The 23,385-nt window shown below is 41.4% G+C and overlaps 1 protein-coding gene across 3 annotated transcripts in view; it reads left to right on the forward strand.

Annotated features, from left to right (window-relative positions):
• Positions 1–23,385, forward strand: part of USP6NL (USP6 N-terminal like) — a 112,693-nt gene that overhangs the window by 480 nt on the left and 88,828 nt on the right. The window contains exons 1-2 of one of the 3 annotated variants that reach the window (XM_027897555.1): positions 1–24; positions 4,711–4,800. In XM_027897555.1, the coding sequence (XP_027753356.1) occupies positions 4,797–4,800 (4 nt within the window). In that variant the 5' untranslated portion in view covers positions 1–24; positions 4,711–4,796. Of the gene's footprint in view, positions 25–2,492; positions 2,573–4,710; positions 4,801–23,385 lie in introns of those variants that run through there. The other 2 variants (XM_027897554.1, XM_027897553.1) reach the window with 2 other exon arrangements.

The following is a 23,385-nucleotide window of genomic DNA, read 5'->3' on the forward strand; positions in this document are numbered from 1 at the left end:
TCCCTGGGTCCTAGTGTAAGGCTGGTATGAGTTGTGGCGGCGGTGAGGGGGGCGCTTCTCTAAGGAGAGTGAGGGGCCACAGCCAGAGTGTGGGGCTGGGACTGAGGGGCCTGGGGGAATGTTTGGGGGGATCACGGCTGTGGGTCGGACACTGGGGGCCCCCTCGAGGGACCCCCTTCTCTGCCCAGGTGGGAGGCGGCAGTGCCGCCCCGGTCGGGAGCAGGGAGGATTTGGATGGCTGAGCCCTTGTTTTAATCTGACTTTCTGGCACCGCCGCTCTGCCCGTACCTGCTCCCTCCTCTGTTCTTTGTAATACTTCAGGTATGTGGTGGAAAGCGCCAGGCTGGCAGCGCTGGGCTGGGACAAGAGGGGTCCAGAGTCCTGTGGGCTTCCCCTGGCTGTGCCGAGCCCGAGGGGTCCGTGTCCCTCTCCCAGCCCGGCGTCTCCGCTGGCACTGCCACCAAAGAGCCAACTCTCCGATGTTTTGTGTTCTTTCTGTGGCGTGGATGGCTGCCTGTAGGAAACCACCGAAGCCATTGAGCTACCAGATGAATGAGAGTCAAGTGGTGACTTAAAAGTCGCTCTCTCCGAACTCCTGCACCAGTTGTTCGCCCTCATATGCTCGAGAATAACTTTCTTTGTGCCATTTGCTGCTTGGAGGAGGCAGCTGCACTGAGAGCTGGCTGTGAGGGGAGCTGGTTTTCAGCCTTCACTGAATTAACAGTGGCGTGAAAAACCCCACATCTGCCCTGTTCGCAGCAAATGTATCTTGTGGAGGATCAGCTCAATTAGAATAATTCCATTAAATAATTGTTTTCTATGGTTTTCTAGCTTGCTGCCTGCCCTGCAATCTAGAGCTGCTGTGTGACAGTCGAAACTCCAACTCTGCCAGGCGTGCGTGTGTATTAAACGCAGCGGCCAATCAGCAGTGCCTGAAACTAAAGGCGATTTGCCTCAACGCTTTGTAGTGTAAATATTCCTGCCATGAACAAAGGAGGGTGTGTCGTTGGACTTGTTTCATTTGTACTTCCATGTGCTTCCTCATTTGTGGCCAGCCAATGATTCTGTGTAGGCTCTGAAACAGTGGCAGTCTCACTTTGTTGTGAGTTGTGCATTTGCGCTGGCTCTGGGCATTTTGCTGAGCTGGGATGCTCAGAATCTTGGTGCTGTGTTAGGGATTTTTATTGTGTTTTTAACAGCCATGCTCCGTAGTGACTTAGTTTTGCTCTTTTTAAACTTTAGTTGTTACTGATTAGAACTTTTGAAGTTAACTCGAGTGCAGTTTAAAATGAGTATTTAGCAGAGCTGCCTTTTAACCAGCTGTTCTTTTGCCCTCTGATTATACAGCACAGAAACCAGCAACTTCAGACTTAATGTTCTGCCAGCCAGCTATCTGTACATCTCTAAAACAGCTGAAATCTCTGTATCTGTTTTCTCTGAGGGGGCATAGCATTTGGTTTAAAGAAGAAAGTAAATGACAGTAAAATACTGATTAGTGCAAGGCAGGCTCTTCTTTGGGCTATTTTGTCTGTGTGTTTAAACAGTGGAGGAGCACAGGAGCTGCTCCTGTGATTGCTGGTTCTTGGGAACTGGGGATGTAAATTCTTAATGTTAACTCCTTAGCATCTAAGTTAAACAGATACTACAATAACAAACACACAGGCTAGACCTGAATCTTTAATTGCCAGCTTAAAGGGGAAATCTTTTTTTCTGGGTCGAGTCATAGGGCATAGAATATGCTGTAATTTGCTTGCAATCTGGCTCATGTTAATTGTCCTGAAACAGAGTATTGGGTAAAAAAGGAGACCTGGCACTGGGTGTGGAAACAGGTCACTGAATGTGTTATCAGTGGTGTGGGTGAATTTGAAGTCGCAAAGAGCTTCCCTCAGTTCTGGTGTTCTTTCGAATCTCGGTTAAAATGCCGATGGTTTCATAGCGACCTCAGGTGAATCCCCCCGAGGGCTGGTAGATGAGTGTCAGTAGAGGAAACACACAAGGCTTTTGCTCTTCAGGAAAGGACAAGAATCAAAGTTATGTGTGGGTGTTTTTTTTTTTTTCTTCTTTTATAGCTTTGTTGATTGGAAGGGAAAGCGCAGAGGGTGTCAGGTACTACTTTGAGTTAAAAGTTTTCGCAAGGTTTTGTCTTTCAGCAGGATACTCAACAAGTCATGGTCTGTCTTCCCCTGCTCTGTAGTGGTTTGTTGTGTTTCTGTGCAGGAGAAAACCCTCCATGCACTGGAATAAACCGGGCTGTTGGTTGAGAGAGTGAAGTGAAAACAGTTTTGTTTCTCCCACACTCCTTTAGGAAAAGTGTCGATTTTGCAAATAATGTAAAGCAGGGACTTTCTGATACTTGGCAGCATTGACTTTTCCTGCCTTGCTTGCTATTGCTATACTCAAAATTACAGATAAAAGATGAAAGTTCCTTTTTTTTTTTCTTTTAGTGACTTAAGCACTTTCCAATAGCCCAAGAAAACACCTGTCAGCAAAACGATCAAGTTGTCATGCAGGGCTTTGTCTTTGAAATGACACTACCTGAATTTACCAGAAGTCAGCACTGGCTGGTAAACAGGTACCAGCAATAGCTAAACAAAATATTTAGACACTGAAGGCACTGTGGGAGTAGCTCTTTACAGCTGGAAAGCAGAGTTCAGGTTGCTGAGGAGCGCTGCAACGCTCACTTTTCATGGCCATGACACGTTTATAGGCAGCACATCACTGCTGTATTCTCATCTCACTTCCTCAGGGTTACGTGACCAGGTTGTTATAAGAGATGTGCTGCATAATTATGCTATTATTAGCCTTAAGTGGTTTTCAGAGCTGCTGTTTTGTTTTTTTCCTAATGAACAGCCTTTTCCTGTGCACGCACACAATAAAGTGCCGTGTAACACGGTGTCTCAGGGCAGAGTGTTGCTAGTTCAGATCTGCAGAACTGAGGTGAGACTGCACCTTTGGAAAGTTGAGTGGGAGACTCTGGTTTTCCAGCTGGTTCTGCCTCAGACTCAAGCAAAGTTTTGGGCCCAAAGGTGGTGCAGGGCTCTGGTCAGAAGTGCTTGGACCTGGGTTGAGGGCCTTCTGCATTTGATGTTCTTAACATAACAGCTCTTGTTAGTGTAGTAAATGATTAAATGGCATGGAAGTTTTATTTGATAATTTTGACACCAGTAATCAAGAGGAAGCTGGCAAGGCTGCAGTTCTAACGTTGTGTTCAACAGACACTTCATTTTTTATTGGGCTGTGTGTGCTAAAATGTTGAATTTAGGAGCCGTTCATAGAGCACTGACAGGGTTTGCAGCTCAGGCTGTTCTTCAGGGATTGCAGCTTCTCGAGGCTTTGTGTCCCTCTCTGCTTTTTGAGAATGTTTGCAGAAGGATTTCTTCAGCCATTTTCTTCCCCCATTGAGCCTCTTCCCCGTGTTACTTTTTCAATGCAAAAGGAGTTGGTTGTAATTTTCAGTTTGCACCATTACCAAAGGCTTCTTTTTGGCAGTTGGATTTTTTATTTTTTTTGTGGTTTTGGTATTTTTAATTTATGTTTTTTAGAAAACTGGTTTTAGCAATTGATAAATTGATAAATTGCTTCTCGTGATGTGAATTCAGTCCTGGGGTAGTTCCTCTACTACTTTGCCATGTGCAAATAATCTAAATATTATTTGAAGACATAATTTAGGAAAATTAGATCACATATTTTGTCTTGTTGCATTTTACATTGTGGTTTTTTTTTAAAGCATGAAGAGATCAGGAGAGTGGAGACTTGAAATCTGAGTCAGCGCAAGGTACCTGGCTGGATTAGCACAGGTGTTCAGGTTCAGCAAGTTCTAAAAAGAGGAAATAAATCACATAATGTTCCTTAATTTACAGATACTCTCTATTTGTGCAGGTATTAGAGAGAATTCTTAACAGGTTAGTAGATATGGGTTTTTTTCTTTTCATTTGAGCTGTGAGGTGAAGTTACTTTTATTTAGCTGTTCTATCAGACTTGTGTAAACTTGCCTTTAGCAGCAGGATGGAGATTATATAATACATTTTTCAAAATGCACTTGCTGTGCTGTCGTTGTTGGAGATTAAGCCCTCTATATTTGGCTTCAGGGAGGGCCAGGCATGTTGTCAGTGAATCCATATCTGCCCTGTTTGGGTTCCTGGCTTCCATTTCCAGTAGGAACTGACTGATCTGGTGGTTTGCAGCCCCTAGAAATGGTAACTCCGCCAGGTTTTGTTTCTGAGGAGGAAGTGTTGGGTGCTAATGCCAACCTGTGCTTATTTAATCAACTGAATTGCAGTTCTTGTGTTTTAAAGAGTGTTTTTATATATCTTCTTGCTGGCTGAGGTTCCTGAAGGAAAACACTGCTTTGGAATTTTCAGTACCCCTCTCCACCTTGGAGTCCTGCACTTCTTAACTTCTTAACTGCTCCCAAAAGAGAACAAAAAATGTATTTTATACCACCTTTTTTTAGCACATTCTCACAGGTTTATAATGGGATTGTTAGAAGAAGGTACACCTTTTGAGTTGATAAACTACAAAATATATCCATAAACAGCAAAGCTCTTCGGTCATAATAAACACATCACACGTCTCTGTGTTCCCTTTTTTTTTTTTTTTTTTTAAGAAGAATGAAAAGATAGTAGGAAAGACAGTATATATGTAAACATATATTCCAGGGATTTAAAGTTGAAAAAATGATTTCTCCCTTTATTTTCTTCCCACCATCAGGACATGTATACCTCTGAGAAACCTTCTCCAACAAGATACCTTGCTTCAAGACCTGTCTTGGATTATATACAAAGAAGTTTCCAGTCATGAGTGAGTAGATTTTTTTTCTTTTCTTTCAGAAAAAAAAAAAAAAGAAAGAAACACTTATTTTGTAATTTAGAAGAACTGTAACTTCTGTAGGAGGTTTTGGGAAGTGGTTATTCCTCCAAAATACTCACACAGAGTTTTGTCTCTTCAGTCCTTTAAACTAACCAAATAAAACTGAAGTTTGGCAGATGCAATTCTTAATCTGCAAATATCTGATCACTGTGTGCTCTGTAAGACTCCTGTGTTGGTAGTCTGGTCTCATTTTCAAGAAGTTGGGTTCTGGAACAAGCTGATGTTTGGTTTTTTTTTTTTTCAGAATAAATAAAACATGTAACTCTGAGGGGAAAATGTCTTGGATTTGCTGAGAACTCCAAAATTTGTGACTGCCTAGTGAATTAAAATAACTGGTAAAAGTCCAGCATAAAATGAAAGGACTTCATTTTGTAGGAAGAAATAAATAAGTTTCTCAAATTCCAGTACAGAGGTCTGATCCCAAAGGAATTTTGGCATGTATTGGAAAGATGTGAGCCACAGAAAACTGTGACTTAATATATCTCTTTTGGTGAAAAAAAAAAACAGATGAAAGACACAAGTTTTGTTTTAGGTCATATCTGATGGGTAAGGTGATCTCTCAGAACTGTTCTGAGTATGTAGAAGTCCCTTGTAAGTTTTTGGATGTGAGGCTTGATGTAATTGTTGGCAGCAACATTCCCTGGCCTTACCTCGTGTAGGAACGAGGATAAAACTTCGTGTGCCCAGGAACTGTGTTTATAACATAGCTCAGTCCCACAACTGTACTGAGTGTGCTGAAGAACCAGCATCTCGCTCGCAGGATAATTATATCCTGTGTTAGGAAAATAAGACCATTGGAGTTTCTGGGAGGAAGTGAGTAAAGAAAATTGTTGGGTAAATTTCTTGTCAAACTAAATGAAAAATGATTGTTGGTGACATCTGGAAGAGGGGAAAAAAACAAGTGCTCACTAAATGTAGCAGAGGGAAAATTACACCAAAAAAAAGGACTGAAAGAACTGCTGAACTCTATAAGAGTTCTTGCTAGTGTAGGTAGAACTGTTTTAGTATTTATATAGAGATTTATCTCTTTTTATGTTGCTGTTCACACTCGTTTGCTTTCTGACGTTGAAGGCCTTTGCTGTGTTGTGGAGGTGACAATTTTCCAGGCAGTTATTCACGTACTGGAATATTCTGATTTGTCCAACACTGCTCTATTAATCTTCATTTGTTTTATAAAGCCTCTCCTGTGCTGTCATTGCCTCAGACATCACAAATAACTGAATCACAGCTGCTGTGCTGTGTGACTGCCCAAGGTGCTGCTGTGATGATGTTGGTTTGGGGACAGCACAAACTGCTGCGGCTTGAGCAGAAACACGGCTGGCTTGGTCACATTTTGGGCTGATTCCAGACTGGAGGGTTCAGCTGCTTGTTGGGAAGAACGGAGATGCTCATTCAAATGCCACACAGCACTTTGGCAGCACTTTCTGTGGTGGTCAGTGATAATGTTGTGCAGTGCAGGACACCACACTGTTGTTGTGGTGCAGTGGAGGCTTCAGCCTGTGCTCAGCGATGGCCTTCAAGGGCGCGATGGGAAGTGCCACTTGCTCGAAAATATGGTTTAAAGATGATGAAATGTTTTATGTTCAGCTGATGCTGGGTTTTGTAGTTTATGGTTTGAGAGTAACTAGAACTGTAAGCACAGTCCTTAGTTTTAGGCTCCTCTCTCCTAAATATCTCAGTCACCAAGGTGTGTATCATCTAATGAAGATGCATTTATTTGCATTCCTCTGTACATGTGAGCTTATTCACAAAATCTGTGGGCACCTGTAATAGCTGGATGTGTTAAAAATGTTGGGAGTCTCCAGTATTCCTAACATGTGCATCACCTAGTGTCGTTCCAACCAAAGATCTAAAATGAGGGCATGTCAGCCTGGTCAAACTTCAGAATGCAGATACGTGATCAAATCCTACTTGTTATTTTCTTGAGACACACTGGATGTAGGATATATTTCCACTGCTCTTTGTGAAGGGCTGTTCTACACTCTTAGTCCTAAAATGACTAAATCCCCTTTCTAATCTCTGTGCCAAATTTATTCACAGGTAGTTCACACCTATTTATTTTGTTTGCCAACTTTATTAATCGGCTGTAGGAATTTTTACCTTATCTTATTTGTTGTTTTTAGCACTTTGTTACGTAAAGGTTATATTTCATTGAAACAATTTGTAGTATTAAATTAAATCTGTATTATTTTGCTATTTAAGAAGCACAGTTTGTTGTACTGCATCTTTCTGAGTGCGAGCGAAGATCATTGACAGAACTGCAAAATTCGCCATTCGTGGTAGTTTTTTGTTGTTGGGCAGTACAAAAAATCAGAGAAAACTGAGGCAGCCCCTGTTCAGGCTTTTATTTCTGTGGACTGCCTTCATAAGGGTCTGTTTTCATAAATCAGGGTAAGACAGATCCGTGTTTGAGCCCCATAACACAGTGAGGTTTGCTTGAAGGATGGGTGTAAGCGTAAAGTGGAGCTAAGAGAGATTGATTTTTGATTTGCTTTGTATTTAAATAACTTGTCAAGGAGATCCCGGCTGGGTATAACCTGCCCAGAATGTCCCACCTCAGACAGTTCGTTTAGTCTTCCACGTTTTCTCCAGGTATTGACATTGAGAAGCTAAAAAATGTGTAGTGTCATGATAAATTCTTACTCTTATCAGCTGTGCTCTTTGGGAGTTTTCCTGTGCTTTTCTCCTTTGAAGAAAGGTCAGTGCCGTGAACTTCTTTGAGCTGCTGCAGAGAACTCTGTTTACCAACAACTGACCTACATGTTGATACACTCCATTGCAGCAAGCTGGTAACATCTTCCCTTTTTTTACCCCCTTGACTGTATGGTGCCATCTTACAATACACAATATTTCTTTCCTGACTTTGTCTTTCTGCTTCTGGTTTTGTTTTCCACACCCTGAAAACTCAACTCTGCAGACAGTTGGGAAGTTCACCTGCTCTTCTTTGTGCCTCAGTGTCATCTCTTCAGGTTTTCTTTGGGAGTGACTGAGGGTAGGAGCACGTTTTGTGTGTTCGAAGAGATGCTGTGCAACGAAATCTTATGTTTTGAAAATGGTCAGTGTGGCCTGGTAATGACAGGGGGAGCTTTTTGCTTCAGCAGTTCAAATCAAGGCCGCAGTGGTGTGATTAAAGGCTGCCTCTCTTTGATGGTTGGTTATTTTTTCTTGACCTCTCATTACAGCTGGCTTTGTAGTTTGTGTTCACAGAGGAACCTTAAGCTTTGGGGATTTCTAAAAAAAAAAAAAAAAACCAACCCAGCCCATTTATGCATTATTATTCTTATGTTTGCAACTGAGAAAAGCGTGGTCTGGGCTCCTGTAAAGCTTTCAGTGCTAAGGAAAGTCTGTTTGGTTAAGTCTGGCTCAACTTTCCCCCCCTCACCCCTGATCTCCCCTCCTGGGTAAACCAGAATGAATTTGTATAGTGAATTAAGGACCAAGTCAAACTGTTAATAAAATAAATACTGGGAATTAGACTTTTTTTTTTTTTGTGGTTTACCCGAGGTGTAGGTGGCTGTGCGTTTTGTGTATTGTGGGTAAGGTGTTGAAAATAATTTAAAAGCTGATTGATTTGGTTTAAGAGGCTTTATATCATCAGTTCTTGGCATTGAGCTGAGGTTGAAAGAAAGGAAAAAAGTCTTAAGTTCTGACTCACACAGAAAACTGCATGATGGGGAAGGAAAGCTTAGAAGTAAACCAAAATGCATTTACAATGACATATAATAATGAATAGCTAAAGGATGTCAGATTGTGTTGCATTTGAAGCTCTTGTTTTATTTTTGGACCATGAACCCTGAAAGCCCATTCATAAAATGCAGGTTTGAAGCTACAGTTTGTGAAGTGTTTTCACAATTGGTCTGATTTCACAGCACAATTATCTTCTAATCTTTATAAATACTGAGACTTAAGGAATAGGGAAGAAGCTGTGAGGTCTCCTGGTTTATCTTTACTGAAATTTGAAATAGTAATTCCTTATCAAAAACTGAAGCTCTGAATGATCAAGATTTGTAGGACATGGGGGATAAAGAGCCATAATGCAGATTTGAAAACTTGGGATATGTTTAAAGGAATTTTGAAGAGTGAAATACAAATAACCCCCCTGCAACTCAGCTGTGTGAAATAGGGGGAAACCCACAAGATTCCTGAATAGTAACCTACTGTGTATTAGTGCCCCCCTAAAAATTGCTTCATTGTTAACAACACTATTTATTTAGTGGTTCCACTATTTTTTTCTTGGAGCTGTGAGAGGAGTTTGCCCCTGTGTGTGACTGCAGTGGCTCCTGGACCTCATGGCAGGAGAACTTGCAGGGCTGGGGCTCAGAGATGATCTGTGGGGTGAGACTGTGGGAGCTGCTGCTTTTCCCCTTGCTTGGAGCGTGCGTGGAACTGGAGCTTAAGTTGTTTAGGAATGTGGTAATCTTGGGCTTCCTCTATCCTAAGCAAGGAGAGGCATCTCCAGAGGGCTAATCAGATCTTCCATGACCCAGTTTCTCACCAGTGCTGTAATTAAACTGCTCCTGTAAATACAGAGGGTGCATGAGGAGCAATAAAATATAAACCCAAATACTCGGCACAGAACTGATGCATCACAGCAAGGAAATGCAGGCATGTCAGTAGAAACTTACCTGCTCTTTTAATAGTCCCATTTTATTATGTTGGATTTCTTATTTATTCAATTGACATAATGATGCTCCTTCTCAGACCTTGTGTTTTTGTTTTGTGTTGTGTTTTTTTTTTCTGAAAGTACAGATATTTAAATATGTTATATCCCAGACGAAAGCTTTTTGAAATTTGTCTGTATTTAAACAGATTTTAGATTTAATTTTTTTTCATAATCCTTCCTTTATTTTTGGTCACTTTTTAGGATATTTAGGACTGGTAAGGTGTGACTTCCCTTGCACTTAGAATTTATTTTTAGATCAAAGAGGAAGATAAATAGTTTCTGAATTTTGTTCTGTCACCTTTTTTACCTGAACAAAGTCCTCAATCTCCACAGACTGAAGTGAAGCCACTTCTTTGCAGGAGGTTGCAGCTACCACAAATGTATTTATCACATCGAGAAACTGTGCTTGCACGGGGTAGGTACAAGTTCAGTGGTGTCACTTTTTATTAGGCTTTGCTAACAAACAGGTATTGTGTAATATTTAATGTTTCATTTAAATTAATGTATAGTAAAGCTAAATTTTTTAAACCCTTTGCATGTGTTTCACATACATTTATTGGAGATTTTTTTTTAAAAAGTGTTACATTTAGTTTTTAATTCATTTTTCCATAAAGGGAACTTCAGATCTTCTTTTAGTTGGGCTTTTCCCCTGTGGGTTTAAACTGATGGTCAGGTTGTGATGAGGCTTTTCTAAATAAGGCAAAGCAACATGACACCCACTTCTAAAGCAATGTAATTTCTGTTTGTAAACCAAGATGTTGGCACTGGCAGAAAACTATTGTTAATTCTGAGCTGACAGGAGAGCTGTGGCAGGAAAATTGCCATCATTAATGTTGTTGGAGGACCAGTCTTTTTGTATACACCCTTACCACTACACATTTCTTCTGTCATGTTTGCAATGAAAATTAAGGTTGGATCACTTACAAATTATTTACTTTATGACACTGTGTGTGTCCAAACCAGCAAGGATCATAGAAATATGGTGATGATAGTAATTTATATATATCTATATGATCATTCATTACATATTTCATTTGTTATAAATACTTCATGTAATTTTCATTTTATAAATTATATACTTACATACAATATATGACAGTCCTTTTATTTATGAGTTTCTATGCAGAGGGGGGGGAGAGCCATCTTTTTAAATGTCTCTGCCTCTCAGTGTTTTGACTGATGGCCAGTAAGGAAGGATGAATTATTATGACCAATTGGCATACACTAGGGTACATGCCTTTGGCATGATAATATTCTCCCATTCCAGGGTTTTTTTAGTTAAATCTTAGTCTTTGGGCCTCTCTCTGTGCTCCTTTTATATAAAAGTTTGCACAATGATGCCTTTATGGTGGCTCTTTGGTGCTCCTGCAGCAGCAGAACAGTGTTAACCTTGTTCTCTGGAGTGAGGATCAAGTGTCCAGCACTATGGAAGCAATTCATATTTCTGGGATCCTATTCACCCTGGGAGAAGTTGAGGGTGGCACTCAAGTACATTCCAAAGGAGGAAGGATGCAGAAATTCCCAGCTAGAGCAGAGATGAAAAGCAACAGTTACCCGTGGAGATTGTTTGGGTGGGCACCCCCTTCTCTGCACTTGCAGGGAGGACTTCCCAGGGGCTGCAGCTCTGAGCTCCCTGGTGGTGGATAATAAACAGCTTTATTTGCTGTGGAACCAGAGAATTCACAAGGCAGATAAATGGGATGAAGGATTAGAACTGGACTGCAGAAGAACTTTCCCAACAGCAGTGTTCAGTGAGGTGTTCAGAGGACTTTCCTTGCCTGTTGTGAGTCAAGTTGCTTCTCCCTTTCCATATGAATAATTGGATAATATGCTCCACCGTGTAGGAAAAGTGAAGCTATTGCTGCTCACTGGTGTAAGTTCATCTCAGATAAGAAAAATAACTGAGCTGCAGCCTCATTGTGTTACGTTATTCATGTTCACATTCAAGAAACAAAACACCTGATGTACAAGATTTGTGGTTATTTTAAGCTACATTGATTGTGCTTCAAGGAAGACTACTCTGACGTTCTTTATCCAGCTTCTGATAGGAAACAACTTCTTTGATTTGTAGCACAGGCAGAAAATATTTGGGCTTGTTGCCAGAAGTGGGGTTATGCAAGTAATGTCAGCCAGATTGCTGGCTCCATACTTGTTTAAATTTAAGATCTCTACTTAAACTATCCAACCTGTTGTCCATTAAGTGTTTAAAGGATGGTTGCAAATGTTTGTGTTAACAAAGCATCTGCATTCAGGTGATATCCTATCAATCAGCTGATTATAAGGTTGGTTTAATCTCTCATTGCAAGAGATCCCTCCCCCCCCCCCCCCTTTAATTAAGGTCTTTTAATTCCCAAAATTATGTGGGAGACTGGCAGTGGAATTTTTTCAAGGCTATTGGTAAACCTGGACCTGTCCTGCTTGAAATTTCTGAAGCAAGGAGAAAGCTGTTCATAGGCTGCTTTGGGAACCTGGAATGTTGTGTTTCTCTTTTTATTTTTTTTTTTTCCTCCCTCTTCCTTTCTCCCTGTTTTATTCTGTGGAAAGTAACGGGCTCGGGAACAGAAAGCTCACCAACACGCTGTGGAATCTCCAGTGCTTTTGGGCAGTGCACTTCATTAGTTTAACAGATCTCTAATGTAAAAGGGCACTTTGTTTTAAAAAAAGCACTTTGATTTGCCACAGGAGAGGATTCCTGAATGCAGGCTTTCTGTTTTACCCTTGAAAAGCTCTTTGGAAACCTGCCTCATTCCGTGGTGGATGCTGAAAGGCTCACTCAGAGCTCCTTTGAGCAGGAGACAGACTTGCCAGAAGTTTTAGAGACGCAGGGAAATAAGTCTCTCACTAGAATATTCTGTTGCATGCAATAAAAAAGCTTTTCCCTTCCCTTCTTTTTTTCTCTTTTAGTAGTTTGTACAGCATTATATGAGGAGTTTTATTTTGTGATGCTGCTATCCCTGAGTCGTCCAATGGCATAACCCAAACTCCAAATTCCCTGCCCTGCCCCAGAGTTGCTGCTGGAGGTGCCACTCGTTGCTGCAGCTCTGGGTTCTGGAGCGGTGCTGATGCAGCCCTGCGTGTGTTCAGGATGCTCCTCACACCCTGCTTGCCCTGGGAGCCTCAGAACAGCTACAGTTCTGATTGTTTTATATCTGACTGCAAAACCTAGACAAGCCTTGAGCTTCCTCTCCCCCCTGGTTACAGCACATTCTTGAAAGATGATTGAAGGATGTCAGGGTTGGTCTTGGAGAGCAGGAGGGACAAAGTTAGGTCTACAGTGGGCCGTGAAAAAGTGAGGTACAAACTGCAAAGTGCCAGTTTTGCTTTTTATTTCCTCCCCTTCCCCCACACTCTCTTTTCTATGCCAGAAGCAGTGACAAAAATATTTGTAGATTTTACTGTAAGTATGCGGTAGGAAAGTTTTCTTTTTAGAGTGAGCACAGGCTCATGAGTCACTTTTAGTGGTATTGCAATATTTATTTATTCCCCATGCATTCAAACAAACTAAAAGGAATAATACTTATGAGAAACTTCACTGTAAGGTCTTGCAGTGAAGCTGACTAAGGAAGTATAAGATGCCTGGGTATTCCCACCGTTTTTTCACTGATGAGGGAATACAAGAACTCTTTTCAGTAGTGGAGGCCTGTATATGTTTTATGGGAAACAGGATTGCCTATGAAGCAAGAGGGACGTGCTTGTTACTAAATCGTTTTTGTTACTAAGTCATTTTTAAGAACAGAGGCAGAACAGATAACCGTGAGGTAGCCACAACCAGCCTCTTTAGCAGGAAACATCTCAAATATAACTCTGGCATTAACCTTAAGTAGTCACAGTTAACATGATTGTCATATCCAAGTGCTGAGCTTGGATTTTTAAAATACATCAGTTAAAATCAGCTTTAACAGACTGAATTTGCTGAGTGAAGGTCCCAGGAGAGCAGGAGGCACTGAGGTCTGAAAGTGAACAGTGTGTCCCATTAGAACACGACTGCAGTGAGCAAACAAACCCAGGGACACTTCCTTTTCCAGGAGGGTGGATCTCTGCTGATCTGTCCGGGTGACCTTCAGCTTCATTTCCTTCAGCTGCTTTTGAAACTCTTCCCTCCCACGTGTCTCTCTGTAAGAGCTCTTCATCACTCAGGTGGGCTGGCTTTGTGGGCACAGCTGACACTTCGGTGTTGGATTAGCCTGTTAAAAGTACTCAAAGCCTTGTTTTAGGAGTTTCGCTCTTCCCTGCAGCCCAGAAAGCCACACGGCGTGCTGTTTGCTGCACAAACCACGCCTGCAAATACACGGGCTCAATAAAAGTGGCGTGTTTAGCAGTGGACTAATGAGGGTTGATGTTCTTCCTGCTGGCTGTGCACAGCTGCATTTTATTACCGGGATTAAATATCAGCATAGAAATGTTCCATGCAGTGAGGGATTTAATCATGCTAACAGACAGCAATGCATAGAAATTTCTAGCTTTTTCTTTGCCTCGGGGAGGTACAAGATTATTAGTCTCATTCATATCCTCCTCAAAAAGAAGCCAAGTAAAGGTTTAAATTAAAGGCAGAGTTTTTATTTTTCTTCCTTCTTTGAATTGAGCACACGTTCGCTTTTATCAGTCTTTGCTTGATTAAACTAATGAATTCACTTTTACTTCAGAATTAACACATGGAAGATAGTCTTTCTTTCTTTTTGCTATAATAAACATCAAAACTATTACTATTTTAATGACTAGTGTGGCTTCTTTCTGTGTGCTTGGGTTTGACAGAATATTTAATAATATCCTTTAGCTTGAAGATAAATCTGTTGATTAGCACTAGGGGCATGACCCAAATCCAGGAGATATAAAATTGCTGCATGTTCTGTTTGAAATGCTGCACGTGCAGGAAATGCTGCCTCTTGTTTGGAGATAATCTTCTGCTGTAATTATAAATGTGTAAATGTTTGAGTTCTTTTTGAGACTTGTGGTATAAAACTTTTTTTTCTCAGAATAATTTTAATTTGAAACTAAATCTGTATTAAGATTTGGACTGTCATATGAGGAAGACTGAGAAATTCTATGGGGTTTGTGCACTCACTCAGGTGAGATCTTGTGGAAAAAAAAAAAAAACAACAAACTGAATTTTATCAAATGCTTAAAATGGGCTTCTTAGATACATTTTTTAAAATTTTTTTGAAAATGCCACTTGCTTTGTTGGTGCTTTCTTTACCAGCTCCTGTGCCTTACAGAGTGGCCTTTTGGCCTTTGAGGGGCGTGGGTGTGAGGGAGAGGAGAAAGAAATGGAATTGATGTGAAGATCCATAATAAGAACCTGTGGTTCTGTAGTTACTCTCTGTCATAACATCTTCATAACTTGTTTAACACAATCCTGACCGCACAGACCCAAAAGGCATGAAGTGCCTCAGTGGTATCTAAGGAGCTCTGCAGCCTGAGCTGTTCCTTTGGATGAAATCTCTACAGGTGAAATATCTGAGAGCTTTTGGAACCCTTTGACCTGTTGCTAACTTGTGTATTCTAGACACACTTGTGTGTCTAAACGTGCTGGGACAGTTTTATACAAAATACACGAGCAAAGACAGAGCAGTGCCCTTGTTCTGCTCATGGAGGTGATGGGTATAAACCCCACACTTACTGAGAAGTAGGAGAATAAATGATACATCCATACATGCTTTTTTTAAAATTATTTTTAGAAGAGTGCATCGAGACAGGTTTGAACACAAACCTCTGATACTGATCTCCATTAGTGTCTGGTGTCTGTTATCAGCAGGGTGGTAAAAGTGATCTACAGGGGCAGTTCCCTTGGCTTCCTTGTGGGTCTCAGGGAAACCCCCTGCCGTGTTATAATCTAGATCCACTTGCAGGAATTGCTGTAGCAAGAGTCGAGGGGGTAAAACCTGCTGAGAATTGAGCAAGAAGGGTAACAGTGAGAGTGTTGTGCAATGTGTAGTTTTCCTTCACTCTGGTCTGCTGAGTGTGGCCGTGTGTTTTTCTGTCTCCCCTTTCCCCCTATTTTAGCATTTGTTTCTCTGTTTTGGGCTCATAAGTTTTTGCCCAGAACTTGCAGAATTAATTTCATCGACCATTTAGTGAAGTTCTCCATCTGAATTTAATGAACAGCTTTCTTGTAAGTGTAAAGTATAAAGAAAAACAGTTATTACTTTTGCAGCCTCTAGATTAAGCTACTTTCTGCCCCCAGGAAGATGCCTTTTAAATGAGGCTGAAATATCTACATCAGATTCCTTTAGAAACTGCAGCCAAACTTTCATGCTTTGAAATTGGTAACAAACGTGCTAGAAATGAAGGCAAAAATATTCCTAAGTGGAAGCACATTCTGTTGGATTAAGCAGTTACAGACTCTGTAGGACCATTGGGAAGACCGTGAGGATATTCATTAATTTTTTATTTTGGATGCTTTGCAAAATGCAGAGCCAGGAGCAGTCATTTGAGACAAATGAATGCCTTGAACAGTAAAGGGAGTTGTACGAGTAGTGCAAACATTTTTGTAGGAGAGGCTGTCAGAATTTCACCTAGGAATTCTTGACATTGGGGTATTTTTTTCATGGTTCAAAGAATGATCTGTAGAAAATAATGAAGCTAAGAATTTGAAGTTTCAGAGATTTATGGGGAGGGTTAGTTATTGATCAGGAACTATACAATTCTCCCCTTCCAACTACAATAGATTGTTTAAAACCTAATGAAATCTAGGCTTCAGTTCATAGATTGGAAAATTAATTTAAACGTTAGGGAGAAGGAATAGATAACTTAATTTATATCTGCTTTAGTAATAATTTCTATCATGATATAGTGCCTGTCTTTAAAACTCAATGCCTAATTCTTTTGAGATAACAATTTGAAGACCAGTTCTGACAGGAAAAATCAGAGAGGGGTATTATAAACCAAAATCTTTCTGAGGATAGGTAAGGTATTGCCAGAACTTAGCTGCCAGGTGGACTTTATCTGAATTAATTATTTTTTGCAAGAAATAAGCAGGTTTTACTGTGAAGACACTATGCAAATGTTCTCATAATATGCTCTTCCTCCTATTTGATACTTCAATAATCTTCTCCCAGCTAATGTGCCTGACTCGTGTTTCCTTAATCCTTTAATCTATTCTTGAAAACTTTTATCCTGCATATGAAGGAGTTGTTCCTGATGAGAAAAATCATTCCCTGAGCCTCTTTGGTAAGATGGGAGGGAGGGTGAAGCAGTTGTGCCACGTGTGGTTGCTGAAACTGCTGCTGTCAGAGCAAACATTCCAAAGGGTCGTTAGAAGCAGCTTCCCTGGCTCTTGGTGGCACTGGAGGTTTTACAGCTCCTGTCAGGGACGGCCCTGCTGACTTTGTAACCTGCCAAAACACCACCTGGGCTTTGCAGCATCGAAAGGAGGGTCCAAAGAGCAAATCCACCCTGCTCTTGTAAATCTCCTTCTCCTGCCTCTAACTCAGACTTTGCACTACTGCAAAGCTAGAGGGAGCAGAATTAGTGTTTTGTGGATTTATCTTTCTGGAGAATTTAAGGCTTGATCCCACTTCATTGAAACGGGACAGCAGGACTGGAGCTGGGTTAGCACCTTCATGCCCATGTTGTTCTGGGCTGTCCATTGAGTGCCAGGCTTCAAAGCCTGGTGTCTTAACCATGTTTGGAGTCCAGAAGTGGGGACAAGGATGCAATTCTGGCTCTGGGGAGCACAGGGGAGGACGGTGAAGCCAAAGCTGCACGGGTTCCTGCAGAGACGTGAGGAGGAATCTGCGTGCGGAGTATCTGAATTCCGGACAGTTGATGTTGATGTGAGATGGAAAAAGAACAGTGGCAGTGACATTGCATCTCAGCTCAGATGTGTGCAGGGATGTTGTCCCTGTGAATGGAAGCCCTCAGGCCATTGCAGTGGGTTGGGTTTTTTTTTTTCTATTAGCAGCTTGTACATATTTCTTTCTGTAAATGAGGGCACACAAGCAGGAGGATTTTGGGAAGCTGCAATGCTGCCTGGGAATACCCTGAGGGTTCTTGATGGCTTTTTAATAGCCTAGACAGAATGCCATGAATGTATAAACATTACAGATTAGAACAAGGGAGGGAAAGAGAAAATATCAAGTCCTCTTCAAACTTAAATTTTGATCTCCCCCACCCCCAAGTGTCATTTGACAAATACTCACTGAGCCACACTGCTGCAGCATCTTGTGTGCTGTAAATATGTTACCTCCTGGCAATATGTGTCATGAAGAAGAACTGCTTCCAAAGATCAATTAATTATAATTATGTTAATGGAAGCATTTTTATTCTGAATTGTGATAGCTGAGGAGAGATCAGGGTGATCCATAAAATCCTATCCCCTTCTCATACCAGTGTATTGATAACGTGCGTGATTTCTGTATTCCCTGCAATTTTGAAGTTAAATAAGAAAAGCAAACTCCCAAGACCATCATCAGGCACATATTGCTGAGCAAGCTCGGTGTTGGAGATGAAAAACGCTTCGCAGCAATCTGCTGTGTGCACTGAATATGTAACCCTGCTCCTCTCCTCCAGCAGAACCTGCTGAAACTGTTCCACTGCATCCATGACGGGGGTTTCTTTGTGGTTCACTTTGTTTGTTTGTGTCAGCACTGCCCAGAACTTCCGGGGGGGTGTGTCTGTCCCTGCCCTCGGGGTGTCTTGTCAGGATGTGGTCTGAGAGGTGGCACCTGTAGTGGCAGATTGTGGGGAAGTATCAGTTGGTTCAGTATCACTCCGATAACAGTGAACTGTAACCATGCTATGACTCATGAGTAACAGATGAAATTACGCGATTTAATGAGTTAGTGCATTTTATTTCTCAGAGTCTTTTTGGTATCGCCACAGTTCTAAAGCAGGTTTGGTGTTATTGTCTCAGTGTGTAAATTGGTTTGGGGAAAGGCAGTCACAAAGCTTGCTGCGGGATTCCTCGAAGCTGGAGTGATTTAAGTTTGTTATTTGTTTATATACCTGTGTCAGACTTGCACCATTTTCTCTCTGTTTCACACAGAATGTTTAGTAAAGTGCTTTACATTTTCCTAAATGAATTTTAAGGCTTAGGGGTTTTATTTTTGGTTTCTTTCTACGTGCCAGTTGTCACAACGAAGAAGAGAGTGCGTGCCAACTTTGGAGGTGATTTCATGTTGAGGAAGGCAGGTGTGTGTGAAAATTATTTCTAGTCCTCAAGTTCTTTGTGTGTCTCTCCTTAAAAGCTCAGAGCAGCTTCAGCTGTTTAAAATCCTTCTTCCAGTGGTGGAGGGAGAGATCCTGGTGATCAGAAGGATGGAAGCCTTTCCAGTGGCTATTCTGCAAACTTTAGTAGCTGCTGGTTTTGTGTTCTCACCACAGTCCACTGGACCTGCAAATCATCTGAGTCCTTTTCCAGTCAGTCATCTTTGTTACCAGCAGGGCAAGGGATAGTTTGGAAGAAAAGGGAACAGGTACTGAAGTGCCTCCTTGTTCCAGCCCTTGAGAACGTTGGTGTAGAGATGAGATAATCAAGTTCAGTTAAGGATCAGTTCTAGGACCTTCAAGGCACACTCCTGCTTTGGAAGGCCAAGTGGATGTTGTTACTGAAGATTTTATTCAAACCTTTTTATTTTCCTTCTTCTTCCTATCCATGTTTATATAAGGACCATCGAAAGTTTAGGAGTTCTGTAAAGGTAGTTGTGTTCTGTGATCTATAAACCTAAGAGCCAGTTTTTCAGAGGAAATTTGTAATGTAATACAGCTGCAAGGAATGCTGTTCCTTTGGGTTTGTACCTGACTTGACAACAGATTACCCAACTAACTGAAGAACAAACACATCGTGGCAAGGTAGTTGTGGAACAGTTTTTACAGCAGCAGTTTTGAGAACTGGATTATTAAGTAATGGACCTCCAGGTAAACTTTATCCCCCAACCCTGCGTTCTGCATCTTATTTAAGTGTTTTCAAATTACACTGATCTAGAAAGCTGTGTTTGTAGTAATCTTCTCCTCCATGCCTCTCTATGTACAGTCATTAGGCTTAAACCTGGAATTTAAGTTGAGGTCCAGGACTTAGAAATTATTGTTCATAGAGAGAGTTGAGAGTTCTGTTTCTTTGCTGTGAAGGATCCTTTCTCAGGAAGGAGAAGCTGCAGTTGCACAGTCTGTCTACGAGCTTCCTGTTGGGAGGACACTTGAATGTTTGCCGGGGTGGGAGAAGAAACTGGACAGGTTGGCAGAGAGAATGATTTCCCCTGTCTCTGTTTTGCCAAACCAAATGCAACAGGACTTTGGGTTGCTCTTACTTCTGGCAGAGATGGATTAATGGGCAGGCTGTAAATGAGACTGACACAACACAAGTGGTTTGCTGTGCCTGTGCTCTGTGTTTCAAGGGACTGACAGGGACGTGGATAAATATGCCAGCGTATATAAGATCTAAAATGCTTGTGATGAGCAGCTGGGAATGGAAAGAGGTGACCTGTCCTCCCCCCACCCCCCATCTCACACTTAAGCAATGGGAACAGAAGGTCTAAAGGCCAGAGAATGTGGCCTGTCTGTGGTTTGTTTTAATGTTATGGTTTTCAGAACATGTAACTGGCTTCCTAAATTGATCTCTGTGTGTGAGCAAGGCCTCACAGTGCTGTGTAGGAATTCAGTTTTCCAGAGTGTTCACAGAGCTCCTTCAGGGCTGACAGTTATTTAAGGTGATCACGTAAAACATGATTCCTCATTATTTTTTTTTTTTTTGTATCTCTGTAGAGGTTTTGACAAAAGGCACTTCTGAAGGGCCTTTGTACATTTTCCAGATGGCATTAAAATGTTGGGGGGGGGGGTAGGGGGCACATACTGCAATCTGTCTGCCTAAAATTACCTGACAGAAGTAATCACAATGGCTCTGCTGAAATAGTTCTCTGGGCCTCTGGTGGTGGGAGAGAGAATGCCCGAAATGCTCCCAGGATTTCCAACCTCATGGCATGCGAGGATTCCTGTCACGTCCAGGGGTGTCCGAGGTTTGTGTTCAAGGGGGGAGAGGAGGAACCCAGTGCCTGTTTCTAGCAGGAGCTTGCTTGTGCCTGATGGGGTTTTTGCAGGCTGGGTTTAATTTTAGTCCTGCTGGTGGGTCTGACGTTGGCTCTGCGCTGCACCGACCGGGGTCCTTCTTGGAGCATTACGTGGAATTTCGTGAATTGAGACAGACTTGAAGGGAGGATGCAGCCACTTCTTACTGAGCCCAGGGGAGCTGCATCTGTCAGCAGTCACTGCAAGTGTGGTTTTTTTTTTTTTTTTTTTTTTTTTTTTTTTTTTTTTTTTTTTTTTTTTTTTTTTTTTTTAATTTAACTACTTTGTGGCATGATTACTTTATTACTTTAAACTTTATTTAGAGGCATCACTATGCGTTTTCTGTGGTAAATAATTTTAAAATGCTCTGTAGAAACATGCTCAGGACTGCTGGCAGTTTCTTGCCTCCTTGTGCTGAAGTCACTTTAAATCCATCACCCCAGCCTGTGGAGTCGTCAGGCAGAAATCTTCCTGTGAAGGTGGATGAGTTGTTCCTGCATCAGTTTTGCTTGAGCGTTCCGAGGACAGCCATGTAATCAGGTGCAGGAATGAAACCTGTTGGAATTCTCGAGGAGCACCCAGTCCCTTTGATCTTGCTGACGAGCAATGATTCAAGTGCTACAGATTGTAAAGGATCTGGTGTCGCCAGCAAGACGGAGAGCAGATGCTGCTAAGAAAGGTAAGAGCAGCCCTGGGATGCATTCAGTGCTCTGAGCAATCTGCTGTGAATCCGAAATATTCTGGAGTTTGGTTGCAGTTAAATTAACTGCGTGCTTGATACTTAAAAATGCTCTTTGTTGTGGCATGCACAGCTGCCATAATTTGGCTCAGAACTATATTAAGCCTAATGATTATCGTTTCTGCAACTGCAGCTTTCCCAAAGAGAATCCCGGTGACGTTTGTTATGCTGGAGGTTGAGTTTGTCAGCATCTGTGACTGCTGCTCTTTTCCTTATTATTATTTTTTTTTTTTTTTCCTAGTAAAAACATTTCTGTTGTCTGGAGAGCTCAGGTTGTGAAAATAGCAACTGTATTCCGTGTAATCCCATCAGAACAGTTTTTAGAGTCTTAATGCTCTAAACGAGAATAAGAGCAAAAATAGGCTTCTTTAGTGCTTATGGAAATGAGAGACTGGAAGGACACAGCTGCACTGGTGGTCAGGTTTTACAATGAGATTGTTGCTAGATTACAACTAACTTCAAAGTCTGAAATGCCTCCTGCAAGTGTACAAAACATTACTTGAAATACTCAATTATTGCTTGAAACTAATCAATATTAAATGCTGTTCTTGTTTACTTCAGTGTGTTGAACACTGTTTTCACTTTGCTGAAGTAGTGCCATCCTTTGTGGTATCTGGCACACTTATCTCATTAGGAACTGATTAAACTCTTCTTTCTTCTGCACTTTTACATCTTAACTATTTGCAACTGCTGAATGTATGGTTCGTGGAGGAACTTCATAATTTGTAGAGATATCTTAAAAATTTCATTCCGTTCTTACTAAAATTAATTTTCTAGGGCCATTTTATTTTGTACTGAATAGGTCATGAATAATTTAGGATCTACAGCATCTGGGTCTGCCTGTTACTGTGTCCCTGTTCTGTTCTGTCCTTACATGTAATGCGTGGCTAAAGGCAAGTGCCTTTATTTTAAATCACTCCTCTAATTTTAACGAGTCAGTTGATGCAACACCTCTGTAAAGAGACAAAAGGTAGAACTGGGCTCAGCTGTCATCCTCTTATTCTGGAGGAAAAAAAGGGGCAAACTTCCTAATTACTTGCTAAGATTCTGCAGTGATTGTGGAACATCCCCCCAAACAGTTGTATAATTTCATTCTCCACTTCAGTGCCGTTCACTGTTCAGGGTTTGATTTGTGCTTCCACTCCGCTGGTTTCAGAGAGGGGTGGAGGGGCAGGAGTTCTGCCTGCCTGTTCCGTGTGCAGCTCCCCAGTCAGGAAGCATTTCTGTAGGAGTTCTGGAAGAACTGGGTTGAAAAGATGAGCATTTTTTATTTCTTTTCGTGTTATTTATAGGAACAGATGCAGTAGAGTTGGAAGGGAAAGCCTTGTAAAACACGAGGAAATGCTGGTTTTCTCAGTTCTAAAGCTCTGAGTTTTTTTTCTCTCCATTTGTTTTACTCCCTTGTTAGAAGACATTAATTTTGGGTCATTGTTTGGGTGGTATTCTCAAGCTGCTACTATCTGAGCTAATTAGATGCCAGCTCTTACAGGACTGGGTAGTGCATTTTGACAAGGAATATTAAGGTCTTAACATTAAAAAAAAAAAAAAATTCAAACATTCCAAAGAAAACATTTACAAAAGATGCAAAATGCTGACAGACTTGTGTGACGAATACTGTAACTTGAGTAGGCACGATTATTTTTTTTTTTTGGCTTCACAGCATGCAACATCAGGCATCTGGTGTACGGGGAGAGCTGTATTCTGCACAAGTGACTCATTCTCATTGTTTTTAGTAAATGGAAAAGTGTGTTTGTAGAGGAAGAGTTGCTGGGAAGCCCCCTGTGAATGCAGGTGAATGCACTGAGACACGGGGGATGGTGTGTGGAGTGTTCACCAGTGAAGGTTTAAACTCCCACTCCTGAGTTGCACCTTCTGTGTCCCCTTTAAAGAAATTGTTTATCATTTTATTGGGAGACAAACATTGCAAAGGAACACCATGTATTGATTGCGTGTTTCATATGCAGCACCAAGTTTAAAACTTCTTTAAGACTGAATGTCCTAAGCATATAACTGTTTTTATAAGTAGTAAATAAGGTTGTGGGGGAAAGGATCCCTCTGGCCTCCAGTTTTCCCAAGATTTATTTCCAGACTGAGTCCTAGAAACAGGGTGAATAGC

Source organism: Empidonax traillii, unplaced genomic scaffold, assembly GCF_003031625.1.
Source record: "Empidonax traillii isolate 1590-97213 ecotype Southwest subspecies unplaced genomic scaffold, ASM303162v1 scaffold549:size456157, whole genome shotgun sequence".
In the NCBI taxonomy this organism is placed as follows: domain Eukaryota; kingdom Metazoa; phylum Chordata; class Aves; order Passeriformes; family Tyrannidae; genus Empidonax; species Empidonax traillii.